We start from the raw sequence: 23,463 nt of genomic DNA on the forward strand, positions 1-23,463 counted from the left end.
TTTTCAAGATTTTATTTATTTATTTGACAGACAGAGATCACAGATAGGCAGAGAAGCAGGCAGAGAGAGAGGAAGGGAAGCAGGCTCCCTGCTGAGCAGAGAGCCCATGCGGGGCTCAATCCTAGGACCCTGGGATCATGACCTGAGCTGAAGGCAGAGGCTTTAACCCACTGAGCCACCCAGGCGCCCCTGATCTGAGTTTTGATTTAGCCTGTAACATAATGGTTTTCTACGGATACCTGGGTGGCTCAGTCTGTCAAGCATCTGCCTTTGGCTCAGGTCATGATCCCGGGATCCAGTCCTACATTGGGCTCCTTGCTCAGCAGGGAGTGTGCTTCTCCCTTTGACCACCCCCCATGCCCCCCCCCATTCTCTCTGTCAAGTAAATAAATAAAAAAACTTTTAAAAAAATGGTTTTCTAGAAAAAACCTGATATAATGAATCTTAGTACATCATGAATAATACTTAATGTATACATTTATTCTTTTTAAAAAAATTAACATATAGTGTATTATTTGCCCCAGGGGTACATGTCTGTGAATCATCAGGCTTACACATTTCACAGCACTCACCATATCACATACCCTCCCCAATGTCCATAACCCAGCCAGTGTGCATTTATTCTAAAAGTGATTCTTGAGGAGGCCCTGTGCCAGACATCCTGCTAGGAGCTGAGCATATAGGAGTCAGGACCATGGTCCCTACCCTTAAGTAGTTTTTAAAATATTTGAGGAAATAGGTAAATATAATCGACCTGAATATGGTATGATAAGAGCTTACTAGTATGAGAAAGGCTTATAGGGGCAAAATGGAAGTAGCCTTTAATTCTGCTTATGGAAAAAAAGTTTTCTTCTAGTCTCACTTCTACTTAAAAAAAAAAAAAAGAGCTCCCCAACTCCCTTTTTTGAATTTTTTTTTTTTTCAGATTTTATTTATTTATTTGACACAGAGAGAGCGAACACATAAGCGAGAGAGAAGCAGTCTTGGGGAGCCTGACGTGGGGCTCAATTCCAGGACTCTGGGATCATGACCTGAGCCAAAGGCAGATACTTAACTAATTGAACCACCCAGGTGCCCCTCCCTCACTTCCATTTATTTAATTATTCATTCATTCATTCATTTATTTTTTTAAAAATATTTTATTTATTTATTTGACATGGAGATACAGTGAGAAAGGGAACACAAGCAGGGGGAGTGGGAGAGGAAGTAAGCTTTCTGCTGGGCAGGGAGCCCGATGTGGGGCTCAGTCCCAGGACCCTGGGATCTTGACCTGAGCAGAAGCCAGACGCCTAACAACTGAGCCACCCTGAGCCACTATATGTAATGCACCCTCCCCAACTCCCTTTTAAATAGAGTTTTCTGATAAAGAATTGTGGTGTCCTCTCTTAAAGATACTTTAGAGGATATACATAGACATGAAAAAGCCAGACAAAGGAAGTAAAAAAGAATCAAAGGAATCTGCTAACATCTTGTTATATTTCCTTCTAGTTCTTTTTCTTTTGCTTGTAATGCATAGACCTTGATTTTTAAATTGACCATTTAATAGGGAATTGAGATAATAAATTCCCCCAAACTCTTATTTTTAAAGATTTTATTTATTTGACAGAGAGAGATACAATGAGAGAGGGAACACAAGCAGAGGGAATGGGAGAGGGAGAAGCAGGCTCCTGCTGGGCAGGGAGCCTGATGTGGAGCTCGATCCCTGGACCCTGGGATCCTGACCTGAGCCAAAGGCAGATGCTTAACGACTGAGCCACCCAAGCACCCCCTCCCCAAACTCTTAAGAACCCTTTGATGACAGGTTAAGGGAATACTAAATCCCAGAAACTTCGTAGACTCATGTTCTTTCTCAAAATGTACTTTTCTTTTTGGAGATTTTGTCTCATTTGGCTGGGAGGGGATCTTTAATTTCTTCTCTTTTACTTTTAATTATTCTGAACTTTTAATTATTTTGAATTCTTAAAGATCTTTGATTCCAGATCTTTTCTGGTGCCCCACTGCAGCAGTGCTGGTACCTGATGTCATACAATTTTATTTTGTCTGGATTTTTGCAGTAGTACTTATGTGTCTGGTTCTGATGCTCTCAAATTAATTCTACTTACTGCTACTAGCTTGATTTTTCTGAAAAGCAGTTCTGAACATGGCATTCCTTTGCTTAAAATGTTTCAGACTCTCAGAACTTAGAGCAGTGTTTCCTGATGTATTATATGCACTTCACTGGTGGGATGTGGGATCATTTTAGGTGGACATGGACAAGCCTTGTTTTTTATTTTATTTTGTTTTATTTTAAAAAATTGAAGGATTTTATTTTTAAGCAATTTTTAAAAAAGATTTATTTATTAGTCGAGAGAAAGGGAGAGAGAGAGAGTGCAAGGTGTGTGTGGGGAGAGGGGCAGAGAGAGACGGCACTGCTGAGCGTGGAGCCAGATGTGGGGCTCCATCTCATGACCCCGAGATCATGACTTGAACCGAAACCAAGATTCGGATGCTTAACCTGACTGAGCCATCCAGGTGGCTCTGTCTGTCATCTCTATATCTAATGTGGAACTCGAACTCACAACCCCGAGATAAAGAGTTGCACACTCCACCCACCAAACCAATCAGGAGCCCCACACCTTGTTTTTAAATTCCGATAGTAACGTATTTAATTAGTGAATTATTAGAAAAAAGTAGCATATTAAGTCCTTGGTTTCCTGGATTTATTATGCTTGGAATTTTAAAATAAATCTAAATAAAAAGAAGTTGACTTAAAAATAGATGATAACACATATGATATCACATATCGCAAAATTAGTGGTGTTTGGGAGACACCTGCAAGATGCAGTCGGAACTTTCAAGAATAAGTATGCCTGCCGTCTTTAGTCTCTTCCTATCTTGCCAGGTTCATAGCCTTTGTGTTTCCTTGCTTGGAATTCAGTTCAAGCTCCAACTATGTTGAACTACTTGATTCATGTAATGAACTATTCACCTTTGAAAAGGGCCATCTTTTTAATGAAGCCTTCCTGCTTTCTTCCTTCCACTGTCGAAGGATGGATCACTATTTTCTCTGCCACTCACTACATCTCAGTTGGCATTTGGTCTTGCACTGTCACATTGTTGATACAAAATGATAATAATGGGGTGCCTGACTGGCTGGTTTAGTTGGTAGAGCATACATCTCTTGATCTCACAGTTGTGAGTTTGAGCCCCAATGTTGGGTGTAGAGATTACTTAAAAAAAAAAAAATCTTAAAAAAAATGATAATAGAGGCATCTGGCTGGCTCACTCAGTTAAGTGTCTATCTTAGGCTCAGGTCTGATCCTAGTGTCCTGGGATTGAGCCCTGTGTCAGGCTCTTTGCTCAGTGGGGAGCCTGCATCTCCCTTTGCCTGTCGCTCCCCCTATTTGAGCTCTCTCACTCACTGGCAAATATATAAAATCATTTTAAAAAATGATAATAATGGCTATAGTTCATGTTTGTGATTTTTTTTTCTGTACTTTGAAATGGAAAGCATAGTTGATTTTTGGATATTATTTTTACTAATAAGAAAATGGGTTAAACTATAATAAAACTGTACGTATTTTAATTTAAATTCCAGTTAATATATAGTGTAGTATTAAGTTTCAGGTGTACAATTGAGTCATTCAACATTACTTTTTGTTTTTTTAAAGATTTTATTTTTTTTGACAGAGAGAGACAGTGAGAGAAGGAATATAAGCAGGGGGAGTGGGAGAGGGAGAAGCAGGCTTCTTGCTGAGCAAGGAGCCCAATGAGGGGGTCAATCCCAGGACCCTGGGATCCTGACCTGAGCTGAAGGCAGATGCCTAACGACAGCCACCCAAGCACCCTTAGTAATTCAACACTACTTTTTTTAAAATTTATTTTTTATTTTTAAAAATATTTTATTTATTTATTTGACAGAGAGAGAGAGAGATCACAAGTAGGCAGAGAGAGAGAGAGGGAAGCAGTCTCCCTGCTGAGCAGAGAGCTGGAAGCAGGGCTCAATCCCCGGACCCTTGAGATCATGACCTGAGTCGGAGGCAGAGGCTTAACCCACTGAGCCACCCAGGTGCCCCTGTCATTCAACACATCTGTATAATGCCTGGTGCTCATCACAAGTACCTCCTTAATGCCCATCACCTATTTCATCCATTCCCCCACCCACCTCAGGCCTGGTCACCATCAGTTTGTTCTCTATAGTTGAGTGTGTTTTTTGGTTTGCCTCTCTTTTCTTCCCCCATGCTTGTTTGTTTTGTTTCTTAAATTCCACATATGAGTGGAATCAATATAACTCATCACTAGGGAAATACAAATCAAAACTATAATGAGGTAACCACCTCACACCTATCAGAATGGCTAAAATCAGCAACACAAGAAACAACAGGTGTTGGAGAGGATATGGAGAAATAGGAACACTCTTACATTGTTGGTGGGGATGCAGACTGGTACAGCCACTCTGGGGAATGGTATGGAGGTTCCTCAAAAAGTTAAAAATAGAACTACCTTATGATGAAGCAAATATTGGTGAAAGAATACAAAAATACTAATTCAAAGGGATATTTACATAAAGAATACAAAAATACTAATTCAAAGGGATACACACACCTCAATGTTTATAGCAGCATTATCTACAATAGCCAAATTATGGAAACAGCCCAAGTGTCTATTGAATGATGAATGGATAAAGAAGATGTAATGTATATACACAATGGAATACATTACTCTGCCATAAAAAAGAATGAAATCTTGTCATTTGCTATGACATGGAGGATTTAGAATATTATACTAAGTGAAATAAGTCAGAGAAAAAAACACATACTTATTTTTGGTACTATACTTAGTTCCTTTGGGCTGTAAAACTTAAAGTATATATAAATAGATGACTGGGTGGCTCGGTTGGTTAAGTGTCTGCCTCTGGCTTGGGTCATGGTCCCAGGGTTGGGGGATTGAGGCCTGTGTCGGGTTCTCTGCTCGGTGGGGAGTCTGCTTTTCCCTTTCCTTCTGCCCATGCATGCTCTCTCTCTCTCTTTCAAATAAATAAATAAATAAATAAAATCTTAAAAAAATAAAAAAAAATATATATCAAAACTTCAAAAGCTATGAAGTGATATAAACATGCCACTTATAAATAACATTCCTTATAATATTTAATTTTAAATTGCATTAACTGAGTAGGTTTGTAACATAAGACTAGTACCAATTTACATGTATTAGACAATATATAGTTTTTTCTTTTTTCCTTACAGTGCAGGGAGCTCTAAGATTGAGGACTTCATTTACTGCCAGATAATCATAAATACAGCTCAACAGATCTTTCTGGTTAAGATTGCAATGTAGTTTAGTGTTTTGATGTCTAGTGCTGAACCTGATAAAAATTGCTCAACTATTAGTGATGAGAAGCACAGTTGTAGTTAAATTATTCTAATGTAGGTATAAAATTGGGATATATTTCTAGTCTCTAAATATATGCATATGATAGTAACATGATTTGGATTCAACTGTCGAATTTCAGATTTATTTTAGTAATTTAGTTGACAGTAAATATATAATGAATATAATTATCAAAGATTCAAAAGAGAGATGTGTTATAAATCAGCTGCATGAAACTGGAAAAAGGGTTTGGCACGGGGTAGAGTTTGTCCTAATTACAAAATACCAGCTTTTGGTTTTTGACTAATAACCAATGATATTAGGGGCATAAAATATTTTCCTATTGTGACTAAAAGAAGTATAATTATTTCTAACAGAGTGAATGGCAGATGTGGAGCTATTCTTGCTGATGAAATGGGTTTAGGGAAAACATTGCAATGTATTTCGCTCATCTGGACTCTGCAGTGTCAGGGACCCTATGGAGGCAAGCCAGTAATAAAGAAGACGCTTATTGTCACACCTGGAAGCTTGGTGAATAATTGGAATAAGGAATTTCAAAAATGGCTAGGAAGTGAAAGAATCAAAATATTTCCTGTTGATCAGGTAAGAGACTTATCACAGTTCAGCCTTGGTCATTTTCTAAATCTCTATGCTTTTCTTTTCTTTTTTTTTTTTTTTAAGATTTTATTTATTTATTTGAGAGTGAGAGAGAGCATGAGAGAGGAGAAAGTCAGAGGGAGAAGCAGACTTCCCATGGAGCTGGGAGCCCAATGTGGGACTCGATCCCGGGACTCTGGGATCATGACCTGAGCCGAAGGCTGTTGCTTAACCTACTGAGCCACCCATGCGCCCCTCTCTGTGCTTTTGAAATCAACACTGCAGTTTTCACTGTCTGTAAGGTAGTTTTTCAAATGCATGTAACTCCCCAACCTTTGCAGAAAAACATCTTGGCTTACAATTTGGCTTTGAGTTAATATATTCTAATTAATGTCTGTCAGGAATATGCTGCTTAAATTTGATTTTATAGTTTTAGCCCATAATTTGTTAAATATTGTCTTTTTTTTTTTTTTTAGGACCACAAAGTAGAAGAATTCACTAAATCTCCATTTTTTTCTGTTCTTATCATCAGTTATGAAATGTTACTTCGTTCTTTGGATCAAATTAAGAGTGTAAAATTTGATCTTCTAATCTGTGATGAGGGCCATCGTTTGAAGAATAGTGCCATTAAGACAACTACGGCCCTCATGAGCCTCTCCTGTGAGAAAAGAATAATTCTAACTGGTCAGTATTTACTCTGGGGATGATAGGATAGAATTTTTGCCTACTTATACAAGATTTGTAATATGCTTGGCATACAAAGAATTGGTGGTGCTGGATGGGGTGCGTGTTAATAAACCTATGGTCATTGAGTCTCGGTAGGATTCTGAATTTTCAAATCCCTATGTAATTTTCTGCATCCTAGATTTTGGAGGTTTTGAAAAGTAAATACCATGGTATCATGGTAAAGAATGTAGGAGATGGGTCCGTACTACCTCTGCTTGGTTCCTAAGGGTGATATTTATAGCTGTACAACTTTGGGCAAGTTATTTAACTTCTCTGTGCCTCAGTTTCCTTATCTGTGAAATAAGGATTATGATACTTTATTATTGGGTTATTAACAGTTACTGTGAAGGTCAAAGGAGTTAATTCACATAAAGTTCTTGGAAGATTACCTGACCCATGGTAAATGCTTAATATAAGTATCTCTTGTTTTTATATGTGTATGTTGCATGCACGTAATTTATTCCTGATCAAACTTGCTGGCCCAAGCTGTATGGAAAGGTGGGATGGCCCATATGTAAATACAAGAATCTTTTTCTACTCCTTTTTAGTGTATATTAGAATCAGGCCTGATTAGCTCAATGTAGCTTTCCTCCCATACCTCACTTTGGTCTTGTGTGGCCCTTCCAATTTCTGGAGAATTATCCTTGTTTGAAGGAGAGCTTCCACTCTCCCCTGCAACTTGATCAATGGTTAACTCATATGGAGGTAAGTGGAAAATGCTAGAGCCCTTGCTTTAGGGTAATTTCAGGACCAGCTTTAGGGTACAATTTATATTCTGAGCCTTGCTATAATTTATCTCAGGCTCACGGAGGCCATTCTCCCTTAGTTTCTTTTCCTGCTATTCTCTGATTCCATTATTCTCTTTCTCCTGAGAGCTCTCCCTCCATAAATGTATAGCCAAATCCCTGTCTCAGACTGGGCTCCTGGAGAACCCAATCTAAGACACAAATCCTTTCCTGCATCAATTATTGGCAGATGGGATCAGACTATCATGAGTGGCTTGGATGAGTTAGCTGGGGTTGGATGAATATCTGGAAGCCAGCCATAGGATACTTATACCTTTGTTTCCCCTCTTTCTTTCTTGCCTTTCTCATTCTGCCTATCTTTTTTTTTTCATTTTTTAAAGAAGATTTTATTTATTTATTTGACAGAGAGAGATCACAAGTAGGCAGAGAGGCAGGCAGAGAGAGAGGGGGAAACAGGCTCCCTGCTGAGTAGAGAGCCCGATGTGGGGCTTGATCCCAGGACGCTGGAATCATGACCAGAGCTGAAGGCAGAGGCTTAATTCACTGAGCCACCCAGGTGCCCCTCATTCTGCCCATCTTTATTAGTCATCATCATGGATGTTCATTTAAAGGCTTACTAGCAAAATATATACCAACATAAATATATTTCCTCTAATTCTTTCTACTTTGGGTCCAAAAATTTAGAACTACCTAGATGTATTAAAAAAATTAATAAGCATTTGTCCTGGGGTTGACTCATTTAATTTTGAAGCAAGCAATCATTAAATTCTCCGGCATTGTGAAATTTATGTTGTCTGTGTTAATGAAGAAGTGCATTTTTAGTCACTTCTTATATTATCTCTTATTTATATTTTTGGGCAACTTTTTCTTTTTTTCTTTTCTTTCTTTTTTTTTTTTAAGATTTTATTTATTTATTTGTCAGAGAGAGGGAGAGCGAGAAAGCAAGCACAGGCAGGCAGAGGCAGAGGGAGAAGCAGGCTCCCTGCTGAGCAAGGAGGCCGATGTGGGACTTGATCCCAGGACCCTGGGATAATGACCTGAGCCAAAGGCAGCTGCTTAACCAACTGAGCCACCCAGGCGTCCCATGGGCAACTTTTCTAGTCCATTATTTGAATGGCCATCTGAAATTACAATGTTGGATTATGCTAATTTACATGTTCTTTGGATGTAATTATTGAAACATGCTAATGTTTCTTTGAAAATTAGTTAGCAAAAGTTATTGAGTATGCAGTATATGCAGTGTATGTTAATCCATTTGTGTCAGTCTTTAGGATTAGTGAAGATCTCAATCTAATCTGAAACATTTGAAAGGTAATAGGTGCCATTCACTGAGGGCTTACTAAATGTTAAATACTGTTCTATAGTGTGCATACGCTGTCTTTGCCTTTCACTGTAATACTACTGGGAAATTGATATCTTCCCACTTTTATAAGTGGAAAAAGTTCTGAATTTAACTTAAAGAAGCACTTAAGAAGCTTGTCCAGAATCACACAGTTGTAATAATATTAAGAATCACTAAAGGTTATAGAACATTTATTGTGCTTTAGGTATTATTCTTAGTATGTGGATTAACTAATTTGATCCTCACAACCCTAGGAGCTGCATTTTATAGAAATAAACTGAGGTATGTGACTCGCTCAGGGTCACTCAGAGAGTAAATGATACAGGTGGGATCTGATTCCAGGCTAGTCAGACTCCAGAGCCTGTATGCAGCCACTGTGCTGAATTTAGTACACAGTTAAAACCAGAGTTACAAATTTATTTGGTTCTTAATATTTTTCGTTTCACTGGATTTGGCTGATCTTTCTCAGTTCTAAAGCCTTTATTTTAGTTCTTTTAGGGAGGAGAGTACAACTTTCAATAAATATCTGTGACTGTAAAACACAAATTTGACCTTTCATCACTTTTTTCTTTCTTTAGGTACTCCAGTTCAGAATGATCTTCAAGAATTTTTTGCATTAATTGATTTTGTAAATCCAGGAATATTAGGTTCTTTGTCGTCTTACAGAAAAATATACGAAGAACCCATTATTCTATCAAGACAGCCTTCTGCTTCTGAGGTATAATTTACTGTTATAAAAAGGTTAAAAAAAAGCAGTATGCCCAGGAAAGTCATCCACAAACTTGGGCATTATTTAATTCAGAAAAAATTAAATTAGTGAATTCTTTCCTTTTCCCACAATCCTTCAGCTGAGTCTTCCTGCATTCTTTACTTTAGAAAATACCACATTAAAAAAAATCATAAGTAGGTACTTTATTAGGTACTTCACAAAGAATTATAAATGGTAGTAAACATACACAAAAATATTCATTTTTACCAGTATTGAAAAAAATACACCAAAATAATCATAAAATAACTTTTATATTCTTCTACTGGTGTTTTAGTTGGCTCAGTTAACATAGGAATAGCAAGTAAAGATGAAAATACTGTCCTCTACTGTTGGGAATGTCAATTGGTACAATTGGAGAATAGTTGAGCAGCATGTATCAAAAGCCTTACAATTGTATATATTTTGTGGTGTGGCAATACCACTTTTAGGAATTTATTATAGAGAAATAATTGTAGATGTGCTTAAAGATTTTAGCTGTGTTGTGTAAGGATAAAAAAGTATAAGGAGGAGCTCAGTGGGTTCAAGCCTCTGCTTTTGGCTCAGGTCATGATCTCAGGGTCCTGGGATCGAGACCTGCATCAGGCTCTCTGCTCAGTGGGGAGCCTGCTTCCCCTCTCTCTCTCTTTCCACCTGCCTCTCTGCCTACTTGTGATCTCTGTCTGTCAAATAAATAAATAAAATCTTAAAAAGAAGTATAAGGAAACAAATTGGAAACAGACATTTAGGAGAATGGTTAAAGCAGAGTCTTCATGTTGTATACACAATACTTCATTGAATCAAAATAATACCAATTCTAAGATGCATTTTTATTTTATGAACCACTAAGGAAAACATGCTATCAATTGTAGTTATAAGAAGTCATTGCTTATAAAAAGCAATCTATATCAGAGAAGTTAAAGTGTAAAAAAAAATATGTCTCAGAATTAATAAAATATGATAATCAGTCAGCAAATATTTATTGAGCATTTCCCATGAACTGTACAAAATAATAACTTATGAATATATTTAATAGCATGGAAAATATCCATCATACATTATTTGAAAGTAAAATCACATTTATTTATTTACTTAACACTTATACGTTAAACACCTGTAGCGGGCCAAATGCAAAGTGTTAGATGCTAGGGGATACAGTGAAGAGCCAAACTGTCTGGTGCCTTGGTCCCATGAAGCTTAAACTATAGAGAGCCTGTTTTGTTACAAACAGGAAAATAAAAGTAAAAATGAAGTGTTAAATACATTTATATATTGACAAAGAAAAAAGACTTGGGAGATAGATACAAAAGTCATGACAGCAATGGTTGTTTCTATTTGATTAAAGTTGGTTTTAATTATCTTAATTTATGTAACTATATTTTCTGACTTTTCTCCACTGATCCTATTTTGTAATAAGAGTTGAAAATAGTTTTAACATGAGGGGAATTTTTTATGACTTTTTACACACATGGGATTTATTTTAAGCTTCACTGTGAAGTTATGTATGCTCTAAAGAGAATTTAAACATATATTTTACTTATATTGTATTTTGACTTGAGGTACTATGGTAAGAACTTAGAAACTAAAGGAAACAGACAAATTGGAAACTAACATTTTTTTTTTTAAAGATTTTATTTATTTATTTATTTGTCAAGAGTGAGAGAGAGAGAACACAAGTAGGCAGAGTGGCAGGCAGAGGCAGAGAGAGAAGCAGGCTCCCCACTGAGGAAGGAGCCCGACGTGGGACTCAATCCCAGGACCCTGGGATCATGACCTGAGCTGATGGCAGTGGCTTCACTGACTGAGCCACCCAGGCATCCCTCTTTTCTTTTTTTCTTTTTTTTAAATTATTAGATTATGTTAGTCACATCGTTAGTTTTTTTTTTTTTTTAAAGATTTTATTTATTAATTTGACAGAGAGAAATCACAAGTAGATGGAGAGGCAGGCAGAGAGAGAGAGATAGGGAAGCAGGCTCCCTGCTGAGCAGAGGACCGATCCCAGGACCCTGAGATCATGACCTCAGCTGAAGGCAGTGGCTTAACCCACTGAGCCACCCAGGCGCCCCACATCGTTAGTTTTTGATGTAGTGTTCCAAAATTCATTGTTTATATATAACCCCCACTGCTCCATGCAGTATGTGCTATACCCATCATCGGGTGAACGCATTTCCCACTCTCCTGCCCTCTAAAACCCTCAGTTTGTTTCTCAGAGTCCACAGTCTCTCATGGTTAATCTCCCCCTCCAATTACCCTCCTTCATTTTTCCTTTCCTTCTCCTAATGTCCTTCATACTATTCCTTATGTTCACAAGTAAGTGAAATCAAATGATAATTGACTTTATCTGCTTCACTTATTTCACTCAGCATAATCTCCTCCAGTCCCATCCATGTTGATGCAAAAGTTGGATATTCATCATTTCTGATGACTAATATTCCATTGTATGTATGGACCACATCTTCTTTATCCATTTGTCTGTTGAAGGTATCTCGGCTTTTTCCACAGTTCGGCTATTGTGGACATTGCTGCTATGAACATTGTGGTGCATATGGCCCTTCTTTTCACTACATCTGATCTTTGGGGCAAATACCTACTAGTACAATTGCCAGGTCATAGGATAGCTCTATTTTTAATTTTTTGAGGGACCTCCACACTGTTTTCCAAAGTGGCTGCACCAACTTGCATTCCCACCAACAGAGAAAGAGGATTTCCCTTTCTCCACATCCTCTCCAAAATTTGCGGTTTCTTGCCTTGTTAACTTTTGCCAGTCTAGCTGTGTAAGGTGATATCTCAATGTGGTTTTGATTTGAATTTCCCTGATGGCTAATGATGAACTTTTTCATGTGTCTCTTAGCCATTTGTATATCTTCATTGAAGAAGTGTCTGTTCATGTCTTCTTGCTCATTTTTTGACTTGATTATCTTTTTTTTTGTGTTGAGTTTGAGAAGTTCTTTATAGATCTTGGGTATCAACCCTTTGTCTGTAGTGTCATTTGCGAATATCTTCTCCCATTCCATGGGTTGCCTCTTTGTTTTGTTTACTGTTTCCTTTGCTATGCAGAAGCTTTTGATCTTGATGAAGTCCCAAAAGTTCATTTTCGCTTTGGTTTCCCTTGCCTTTGGAGATGTGTCTTAAAAGAAGTTACTGTAGCCAATATTGAAGAGGTTACTGCCTATGTTCTCCTCGAGGATTTTGATGGATTCCTGTCTCACAATGAGGTCTTTCATCAGAAACTAACATTTCTAATGAACAATGTGTAATGATTTTAAAAGAATTAGCTGTGCCTTTTGTCAGTGATTTCTCATAGTTTTAATTTTAGGATCAATAACGCGTCAAAATACTTGCTTCCAAGAATTTGCTATTTGCTGAATTAGTTCTTTGTTGATGATTTTAAGATTATGTACCATGACAATCTTCATATAAAAGCTTACTTTTAGAATAATTTTTGTGTGGGGATTGTTGATTTCTGATGGTTCTCAATGGTGCCAATAGCCAAACAAGGATTTAGGAGACTGGCTTCATTTAATTAAATGATTATGCTGAACATTTAAGGAGATGATGGTTGGTTTTTCTATCCCATATTTAAAAAAAAAATCTGAAGGGACATAATTAGTAAATGTTTTATTATTATAAGATGTTTAATATCCCTTTTAACTGCAAGCACTGTTTGTTTATAACACTTTTAAGTCTGCGAATTTTTCCGTAGGAAGAAAAAGAGTTAGGAGAGAAAAGAGCAGCTGAACTTAGTTGCCTTACTGGACTCTTTATCCTTAGAAGAACCCAAGAAATTATTAATAAATATCTTCCACCTAAAATAGAGAATGTAGTCTTTTGTCGACCAGGAGCGCTACAGATTGAACTTTATCGAAAGCTGTTGAATTCTCAAGCTGTTAAGTTCTGCCTTCGAGGATTGTTGGGAAATAGTCCTCATCTAATATGTATAGGAGCTCTTAAAAAACTGTGCAATCACCCCTGCCTGTTGTTCAGCTCTATAAAGGTAAGTAGCATGTGAGACTGTGTCAAGAATATAAGCTCAGGGTTTTGTATCACATGAATCTGATTGGTAGATTGGGCCAATCCCAGGGGATTGCATTTTTGGGTTTTCCAAAAGTTTTACGGCCTCTCCTGTATTTTTCATCTGTACAGCTTATCCAGTCTTCTATTTGTTGAGAGACTGTCCATACTGGACAGAACTAGGGGTGAAATGGATGTGAGGCACTGCCTTTTAGAGTTTTCCCCGTGCCCTTTGGTATCTTGTCTAATAATTTGCTGTGATTTCTTTCCCTATTTTTTTTTTTAAGATTTTATTTACTTATTTGACAGACAGAGATCACAAGTAGGCAGAGAGGCAGGCAGAGAGTGAAGAGGAAGCAGGGTCCCTGATGAGCAGGGAGCCCGATGCGGGGTTCCATTCCAGGACTCTGGGATCATGACCTGAGCCGAAGGCAGAGGCTTTAACCCACTGAGCCATCCAGGTGCCCCCTCTCCCTATTTTATATAGCCAATCAGTTTTGTTTGGTGCAGACACATACAAAATTTACCAATGAAAATAACTTAATTTTTTACCCTTATAAAAGTAACACATGGTACATACAATTTGTATGAAATTTACAAAATTCAGAAAATCAGAAGAAAATTAAAGTCATCTGCTGGTTAGAATGTAAATTGGTACAGCTGAGAGATAGTTGGCAATATAAAGATTTTATTTATTTATTTGACAGAGAGATCCAAGTAGGCAGAGAGGCAGGCAGAGAGAGAGGGAAGCAGGCTCCCCACTGAGCCAGAGAGCCTGATGCGGGGCTCGATCCCAGGATGCTAAGATCACAACCTGAGCCGAAGGCAGAATTAACCCACTGAGCCACCCAGGCGCCCCAAATAGTTGGCAATATATATCAAAGGCTTAACATTGTATATGTTTTGTGGCCTTGGCAGTATGTTTAAGAATTAATTATAAAGAAATAAAGCTCTCTAGCCAGAAAAAAACTCATATTTTGATATTAATAATCTTAGCCAGTACTTAATAAGCACTTGTCCTATACCAAATTAAATGCCTTTCTCGTATTATTTTGCATATTTTTTATAAAACTCTGCTGAATAAGTATTGTTATTACTCCCCGTTTTATGGTGAGAGAATAGGGACTAAAAAATATGCATATATATAATCTGGCTCTAGAGAAATTTAATTTTTTTAATTTTTATTTTTTAAGATTTTATTTATTTATGTGAGAGACAGAGATCACAAGCAGGCAGAGAGGCAGGCAGAGAGAGAGAGAGGAGGAGGCAGAGAGAGAGAGAGGAGGAAGCAGGCTCCCTGACAAGCAGAGAGCCCGACGTAGGGCTCAATCCCAGGACCCCGGGATCATGACCCAAGCGGAGGCAGAGGCTTAACCCACTGAGCCACCCAGGCGCCCTGAGAAATTTAATTTTAATAATGCTATGCTTACTATTTTAAAATCTACTTTTTTCACAAATAAATCATGAACATTTTCTCAAATTAGAAATGTTCTCCAAGTATGATTTTTAATGGTTGTATAATTGAACTTAGTATTTGACTAGTTAACAAACATAAGGCAGTTTGGAGTATAGTGAGAGTTTTCTGTTTTGGAGTTAGAACTGGGTATCAGTCTCCACTCTGCTGTTTACCAGTTCTTTAAGGGCAAATTTAATCATGGTCAAATTATATCTGTGAGCCTTTATTTTTCTTATTTCTAAAGCAGAGACAATAATAACTTCCTGACGTTATTGTGGCAACTTGATGAAATAGTATGGAAAGAACCTAGCAGAATGCCTGGCCATCGAAGTTACACAGTAACTATTAATATTCTCTTATCCCCAGCTCATTCTTAACACTTTATTAAAATAACTTTTATAAAAACGAACAAAAAACAAGTTTTATTCTTTTATTTTTTTTCTTTTAAATCGTAAAATTGTAATTTGCAAACAAAACGAAAGAAAACCTGTGGGTGCTGCATTATGCTTGAGGTTATTAGTTTTATATTTTGAAAATGGAGTGTTCTACCAGAATTCTTCAAGTTTATCCTTATGAGTTATATTTACATAGTTTATCATAGGAGAAGTCTGTAACTCTTAAGTAGGTAGGATTATAATTAAGTAGGTAGGATTATTAATCACCTTTTTAAGAAACATTTTATATACAGTGATAAAAATTAAACCCTTTGGGCATGGCACCCAGCAAAAATAGAAGCCCCAAATTCTTCCTTAAAAGGTAGACTTTATCATGGCCCAGAATGGCCCAGTTAACTAGTAACAGACATAGGATACTACAAGCTTTAAAGAGGGTACATAATTTACAACCTGGCAAATAAAGCCTTTCCTCTAACATCAAAGCAAATGAGAAGTGATGGAAAATGGCTGAAATGAGCCTTCCACATGTATAAGTACACTTTAAGCAGTGCTTTTATAAATGTATTCCAGTTGAAACTAGTTTCTTCCCCCACCCAAGTTCAGTCAAGGTGATGGGTTTCTTTTCAGGCAATGTGAGTGGACTATAACCAAAAAACGTGTAACTGATAATGGAAGGGTATTGACTATAGAGAGTCAGAAGAGCAAGTGCTGTGACTAGCTGATGTGAGAGGACTGACTGGTAAATCCCTGTGTTGGAGCTGATACATCAGACTGTCCCAGCATAAAGACATTATCTATTAGTTGATTTTTTTTTTTTTAAGATTTTATTTACCTACTTGACAGAGAGAGATCAGAAGCAGGCAGAGAGGCAGGCAGAGAGAGAGGAGGAAGCAGGCTCCCTGCTGAGCAGAGAGCCCGACGCGGGACTCGATCCCAGGACTCCGAGACCATGACCCGAGCCGAAGGCAGCGGCTTAACCCACTGAGCCACCCAGTCGCCCCACTATTAGTTGATTCTTAATTAGGGGTCTTATGCGTTATAATCTGGAAAGCTTTTAAAACTACTTTTGTCCAGGCCTCAATACGTATAGACTGATTCAGAATCTGAGAGTAGGACCCAAGTATGAAGATATGGAAAAAGTGATTCCCCAAGGGATTCTGGTTATGTGTTTCTGGTTAACAACTTGTGCCATAAGATCATCATCTTCCTTGTCTTTTAATTTAATATTCACAAGACAACTTTCTGTTAATGATTTGGGTTGCCTTGTGGTTTCATATGACGGAATGCATAGACCAATTAGTTTAAATAGGCAGGTCTCCTTTGAAGGTCAATAAATTTATATTCTTAGTCTCTTAATTTGATGAGTATGGCTCATTTGCCTAGAGCTTAAGCATGTTGAGTTTCTGAACATGAAAATTTGTGCACTAGATCCTGGGTCTGTCTGTGGTCCTTTGATGATCTCTCCAAGATACCGACATTTTAGCAGACCTAATCTGAAGCAGCCAGCAACTGTCTCTTTCCCCTTGTATATCCCAGTAATATTAATATTTTAGGGCTCCAGGTATTTTTAATCAAGTGGCTTTACCCAACTATTACTATATTTTGGGAATAAGCCAAATTAAAATTAGTACTTTGTGCCCAGCATCTTACCCAGAGGATTCACTGCCCTTAAGGTGTTCCTGGAATTATTATTATTTTTTTTAAAGATTGATTTACTTATTTGAAAGAAAGAGCCTGCATGTGAGCCAGGTGGTGGTGGATGGTGGGTGGTGGGTGGTGGGTGGGGCTCTGGGGGAAGGGGTAAAGGGATAGAGAGAATCTAAGAAGATTCCTTGCTGAATGTGGAGCCTGAGGTGGGGCTCGGTCCCAGGACCCTGAGATCATGACCTGAGCCAAAATCTGGAGTCCGATGCTTAATTGACTGAGCCTCCCAGGCACCTCTGTTCCTGGAATTATTAAAGAGGGAATACAGTACACATGAAAACATAGGGAAGTATAATAAAGTATATAGTTAACTTCCCAAATAAGGTCAAAGCTGAAGTGTACTTTGTAACCATCAAGTTTAAGAGCAAGTGTCTGCTACTTCCCCCAAAAAAGGGCTGTAAATAATAAGGTAGGACTTGTAATGGATCCTTAAGTATTTACAGGATTGAGATAATTGGACAAGAAAATGAGGAAGCATTCATGATAGGTGGAGTAGGTTGAACAAAGTTTTAAAAACAGTGATGAATCCAGTAAGTGCGGAAGAAAGTGAGGAGACCAGCCAGTCTCAGAAATTTAATCTAAAAAGTACTGTAGGGGCACCTGGGTGGCTAAGTCGATAAGCATTGGCCTTTGGCTCAGGTCATGATCCCGGTGTCCTAGGCTCCCTGCTCAGCAGGAAGACTGGTTTTCCTCTCCTAGCCCCCTGCTTGTGTTCCCTCTCTTGCTAGGTCTCTCTCTGTCCAATAAATAAATAAATAAAATCTTTAAAAAAAATAAATGAAAAGTGATGTAGTTATTAATAAGTGTATTTCTGGTTAAGTATTCACATGTTAGCTAGGTACTTTTGGAGGAGGAACTTCAGAGATACTGATAACCGTAAGCACTTTGAAATAAAATTATTCTAAAAACTGCTGGTAATATAAACAAAAATAGTATAGGTAAGATTACATGATTACAAAGATTACATATATCTGTTAACTTAGGCAGAATTATTCCTTCATGCAGAAGAAATTGTTAAGATTGAGTAAACTCTTATGCTGGTTTCTGAATATAACCCAGGAGGTGCTGTGAGAAGCTTACAAATGTCGGAAAGAAAAATAACAGAGGGAAGGAGAGGAGAGAGAAAAAGAAGCACCAGTGATGAGAAATCTCAGGGTTTTGGAGAGAACCAATGTTATATCACTGTTTGGACCCCATTTTCCTCTCTTTTTTATTTCTCTGCTGTCCCTTCTCCTCTTCCCAAGGAGCACATGGGCAGTAACGCTGCCCTTGTAGGGTGAAGAGCATCCGCAGTAGCGGACTGCATCAGGGTTGCTCTGTAATTAACTCAGTGGGATGCACATTACCTTTTTCAAAAATGACCAAATCAGTAAGCTCTAAAGATGTACATAATAGCTAGGTTGGTCTTCTCAGGTAGCTATTCATCTTTACTTTCAACCCCATAATTTTAGCATTTTCCCCCCTCCTAATTAACAAATGTGAACCAGTGTTAACAGTTATCCTTTTGAATAGGAGAAAGAATATAGCTCAACTTGGGATGGAAATGAGGAAAGGACTCTCTATGAAGGCGTGGTAGATGTGTTCCCTGCTGATTACAACCCGCTCATGTTTACCGAGGAAGAGTCTGGAAAACTACAGGTGCTGTTGAAGCTCTTAGCGGTTATCCATGAACTTCGTCCTACTGAAAAGTAAGAGGTCAATATAATAAACTTGCTTGTAAATGCTCATGGAATTTTGGCTCAGGCTATGACCTTCCTTCCTCTCTTCCTTCCTTCTTTGGGGTCATGGTCTTTATTTAAGAAAAACTAAATCTAAAGTAAATACATAATATTCACAAAAACCCAGAGATATCTTTTGATATTTAAACACCTAATTTTTTCCTTAGTCTCTTTTTTTCTGGCCTTCAAATGTTCATCCTTCTTTGGGGTTTCTCTGTAGCGTTGTTCTCGCTGCAAACACCCTTTCTTGGTTACTTCTGTTCCCCATCATTTCACCTCTCAGACATACAGTATTTGACCCTTAGTCTGTATCTCTGGTCCAGCCCTGCCTTCTTGTTCCCAAGTCCTCATTTCTTACTGTTCAGTGGACATCCAAATCTTTCTTGATGTCATATCAGACTTTAAGCGACAGCTATCTCCAACATCATTATTTGCCATTGGAAACTGATCTTTCCCATCATTCCTTGGCTTGATGAATGGCAGCAAAATCCATGCAGAAATCTAGTTTTTCTAGACTCACTTTTCTCCTTCACTTACCCAACATTGTCAGTCACTAGATTCTATTGATTGTTATTTCTTTTTTGTTTCTTAAAGATTTTATTTATTGATTTGACAGAGATCACAAGGAGGCAGAGAGGCAGACAGAGAGAGAGGAGGAAGTAGGCTCCCCAGTGAGCAGAGAGCCCTACGTGTGGCTCGATCCCAGGACTCCGGGATCATGACCTGAGCCGAAGGCAGAGGCTTAACCCACTGAGCCACTCAGGCGCCCCTGGTTGTCATTTCTTCTTTTTTTTTTTTTTTTAAGATTTTATTTATTTATTTGACAGAGAGAGATCACAAGTAGGCAGAGAGGCAGGCAGAGAGAGAGGAGGAAGCAGGCTCCCCGCTGAGCAGAGAGCCCGATGCGGGACTCGATCCCAGGACCCTGAGATCATGACCTGAGCCGAAGGCAGTGGCTTAACCCACTGAGCCACCCAGGCGCCCCCTGGTTGTCATTTCTTAATTGTGGACTCTACCTCCTTTCTGGTACCAGGGCTTTTGTTCTGACTCTTGTAAATAATGATTTGGGTTATGATGGTATTTTCTAAATTACTTTCCTCTTTCAACCTTATTACATATCAACATTACCCTAAATTACATTTCTAAAAACAAATGTGAACGTATCACTCTCTTCAAAAATCCTTCAAAGACTCCGAATTGTCTTCCAAGAATTTCTAAAATCTTCAGCACATTTGGCAAGACTTTTCATGATCTGGCTAATGCCTTATTTTCTGGTCTCATTTCCTACCACTCCTTCACATTTACCATGTGGTCCAGTCTTACCACACTACCTACAGGACCATCACTGGCTCTGGTTTTCACTGTCTGCTTTTACTTGTTGCAGATGCCTATGTCTCCATGACCTTCACTTCTCATTCATCTGGCCAGCTTTTTCTCTTCATTAAGACTTAGCTCAGATACATTCTTCTTTTGGAAGACCCTGGCCTCAGATTGAGTTAGCTGTCCCTCTTCTTTTTTTTTTTTTTTTCAAGATTTTTTATTTATTTGTCAGAGAGAGAGAGAGCACACAAGCAGGCAGGAGTGGAGAGAGAAGCAGGCTCCCTGCTGAGTAAGGAGTCTAAAGTGGGTCTTGATCCCAGTACCCTGGGATCATGACCTGAGCTGAAGGCAGTGGCTTAACCCACTGAGCCATCCAGGTGTCCCAGATGTCCCTCTTCTTACCCCCTTTGTATCCTGTAACCACCTCTTATAGAGCTCTCACATTGTATTATGATCATTAGTTTTCTTATCTATCAGTACTTATAGTACAGGGACTGTGTCTTATCTGTCTTTGTATCAAACCATGTTTGTGAATTAAGGCAAAAATACATAGAAAAGATTGCAAAATAGTAATTGCATTTAATTGTTAATGGATCTTGCATAACCTCTTTGGAGCATTTATAATACCATTTGACTTGTGGATATGGATGGTTTATTTTTCATAACAATGAAGGAATTAAGGAAACTTTCTGTGAAGTGTTTAATACACTTAATTAAAATGTTTTATTAGATAATATTTCATATGTGAATATGTGCAGATTGTGGGGACATGTGGGTCGCTCATTTGATTAAGCAACAAGCTCTTGATTTTGGCTTGGGTCATGATCTCAGGGTCCTAGGATTGAGTCCTGAGTCGGGCTCCACACTCAGCATGGAGTCTGTTTGAGTCTCTTTCTTTCTCTCCCTCAGTCCCTCTCCCTGCTTACTCTCTCTCTCTTTCTCAAATAAATAAATCTTAAAGAAATATGTGCAGATTTTGATCTAGTTTGAATTTATGAGTGTAAACTTTTACTCTGACCTAACTATTTGCATTTTTAAAAATTGGATCTTTTTTCCTCTTCTGAGGAGGAGGGGACAGGTGATGGTCATTGGACAAGGAATAATGAGTGAACAGTTTTAGAGGGAACAAGAAGAGATAAGACAATATTTGTGAAAATTTATCCTTGAAATGTTGGAAGGTTTCCTTCTTGTGGTGGGAAGAAAGGAATGATGAGGAAAAGCATAATTTAGAGGTAGAGTTGGGATAGGGTCATTTTTTTTTTTTTTAAAGATTTTTAAAAAATTTATTTGACAGGGCACCTGGGTGGCTCAGTGGGTTAAAGCCTCTGCCTTCGGCTCAGGTCATGATCTTGGGGTCCTGGGATCGAGCCCTGCATCGGGCTCTCTGCTCAGCAGGAAGCCTGCTCACCCCCCCCCCGCCTGCCTCTCTGCCTACTTGTGATTTCTGTCTGTCAAATAAATAAATAAAATTTTTTAAAAAAATTTATTTGACAGACAGAGATCACAAGTAGGCAGAGAGGCAGGCAGAGAGAGATTGAGAGAGAAGGAAGCAGGCTCTTTGCTGAGCAGAGCGCCTGATGCGGAGCTCAATCCCAGGACCCTGGGATCATGACCTGAGCCAAAGGCAGAGGCTTTAACCCACTGAGCCACCCAGGTGTCCCAAGGGACAGGGTCATTTTGATTGCTTGTGGGTCCCTACGGAAACCATATCCTGCTTTGTCCCATGGGAGAAGCTGAGGCACTTCCATCAGTGGCAGAGGATGGGTGTTCTGTTGCTTTATATTATCTGAAGAGATCCACAGCCCCTCTCCTCAATGCCCTTTTTACAATTGTGGTAAGATACACGCAAAATAAATTTACCATCTTAACTATTGCTAAGTGTATTGTTCAGTAGTGGTAGGTTCATTCATGTTGTTGTGCAACCAATCCCCAGAACTCTTTCATCTTGCAAAACAAACTATCTAGTATCTAACAACCCCCCAGTCCTGCCTCCCCCTCAGCTCCTGGCAGTCACCCTTCTACTTTCTGTCTCTGTAAAACTGGCCATTCCAGGTACCTTATAAAAGTGGAGTCCTACAGTATATTGTCTTTCGTGACTGGATTATTTCACTTAGCTTAACATCTCGAGCTTCATCCAGGTTGTAGCACGCATCAGATTTTCTTTCCTTTTAAAGACTGTATAATAGCCCATTGTATGTCTTTTCCACATTTTGTTTATCCATTCATCTGTTAATGGGCGCTTGGGTTGCTTCCACCTTTCAGCTATTGTGAATAATGCTGTTGTGAACATGGGTGTACAAATATCTCTCAAGACCTGGCTTTTGGGGGCACGTGGATGGCTCAGTTGGTTAAGCATCCATCTCTTGATCTCAGCTCAGGTCTTGATCTCAGGGTCATGAATTTGAGCCCTGTGCTGGGGTCTATGCTGGTTGTAGAGCTTACTTAAGGAAAAAAAAAAAAGGCACCTGGGTGGCTCAGTGGGTTAAGCTGCTGCCTTCGGCTCAGGTCATGATCTCGGGGTCCTGGGATCGAGTCCCGCATCGGGCTCTCTGCTCAGCGGGGAGCCTGCTTCTCTCTCTCTCTGCCTGCCTTGCCCCTCTGCCTACTTGTGATCTCTCTCTGTCAAATAAATGAATAAAATCTTTAAAAAAAAATAAAAAGAAAGAAAAAAAAAAAAAAGGACCCTGCTTTCAGTTCTTTTGAATATATACCCAAAGTGGAATTGTTGGGTTATTTGGCAATTCTTTTAAAAATTTCTTGGGGAGGCACCTGAATGGCTTAGTTGGTTAAATGACTGCCTTCGGCTCAGGTCATGGTCCTCGAGTCCTGGGATCGAGTCCTGCATCGGGCTCCGTGCTTTGCAGGGAGTCTGCTTCTCCCTCTCATCCTCTCCCTTCTCATGCTCGCTCGTTTTCTTTCAAATAAATAAATAAAATTAAAAAAAAAATAAATTTCTTGAGGAACCACCATACTGCTTTTCATTGCAGCTACACCATTTTACATTTCCTCCAACGATGCGTAAGGTCTCTAATTTCTCCACATTTTCACAAACATTATGATCTGTTTTTTTGATAACAGTCATCCTAACGGATGTGAGATGGTATCTCACGGTGGTTTGAATTTCCATTTTTCTGATGATGAGTGATGTTGGGCAACTTTTCAACTATTTGCTGGCCATTTGTATATTTCCACTGGAGAAATGTTTAGTCAAGTCCTTTGCCATTTTCTAATTGAGTTGCTTTTCAGGTGGTGAGTTATGGCTAACTGGGTGTAGATAGACCAGGCTTTCCAGGGCTGGGCTGCCTATGTGCAACATTCTAAGCCTTTAAAGATATGTAGCTAAAAGTAGCAGTG

General features: G+C 38.7%; 1 protein-coding gene across 2 annotated transcripts in view; it reads left to right on the top strand.

Moving 5' to 3' along the window:
- The window catches only part of RAD54B (RAD54 homolog B), a 93,113-nt gene that overhangs the window by 57,079 nt on the left and 12,571 nt on the right, over positions 1-23,463 (top strand). For both annotated transcript variants that reach the window (XM_044245290.1, XM_044245291.1), the window contains exons 7-11: positions 5,727-5,952; positions 6,423-6,630; positions 9,339-9,478; positions 13,209-13,499; positions 18,584-18,759. In XM_044245290.1, coding sequence (XP_044101225.1) covers positions 5,727-5,952; positions 6,423-6,630; positions 9,339-9,478; positions 13,209-13,499; positions 18,584-18,759 — 1,041 coding nt within the window. The remainder of the gene's footprint in view (positions 1-5,726; positions 5,953-6,422; positions 6,631-9,338; positions 9,479-13,208; positions 13,500-18,583; positions 18,760-23,463) is intronic.

The sequence above is a fragment of the Neovison vison genome, chromosome 4 (assembly GCF_020171115.1).
Source record: "Neovison vison isolate M4711 chromosome 4, ASM_NN_V1, whole genome shotgun sequence".
Taxonomy (NCBI): domain Eukaryota; kingdom Metazoa; phylum Chordata; class Mammalia; order Carnivora; family Mustelidae; genus Neogale; species Neogale vison.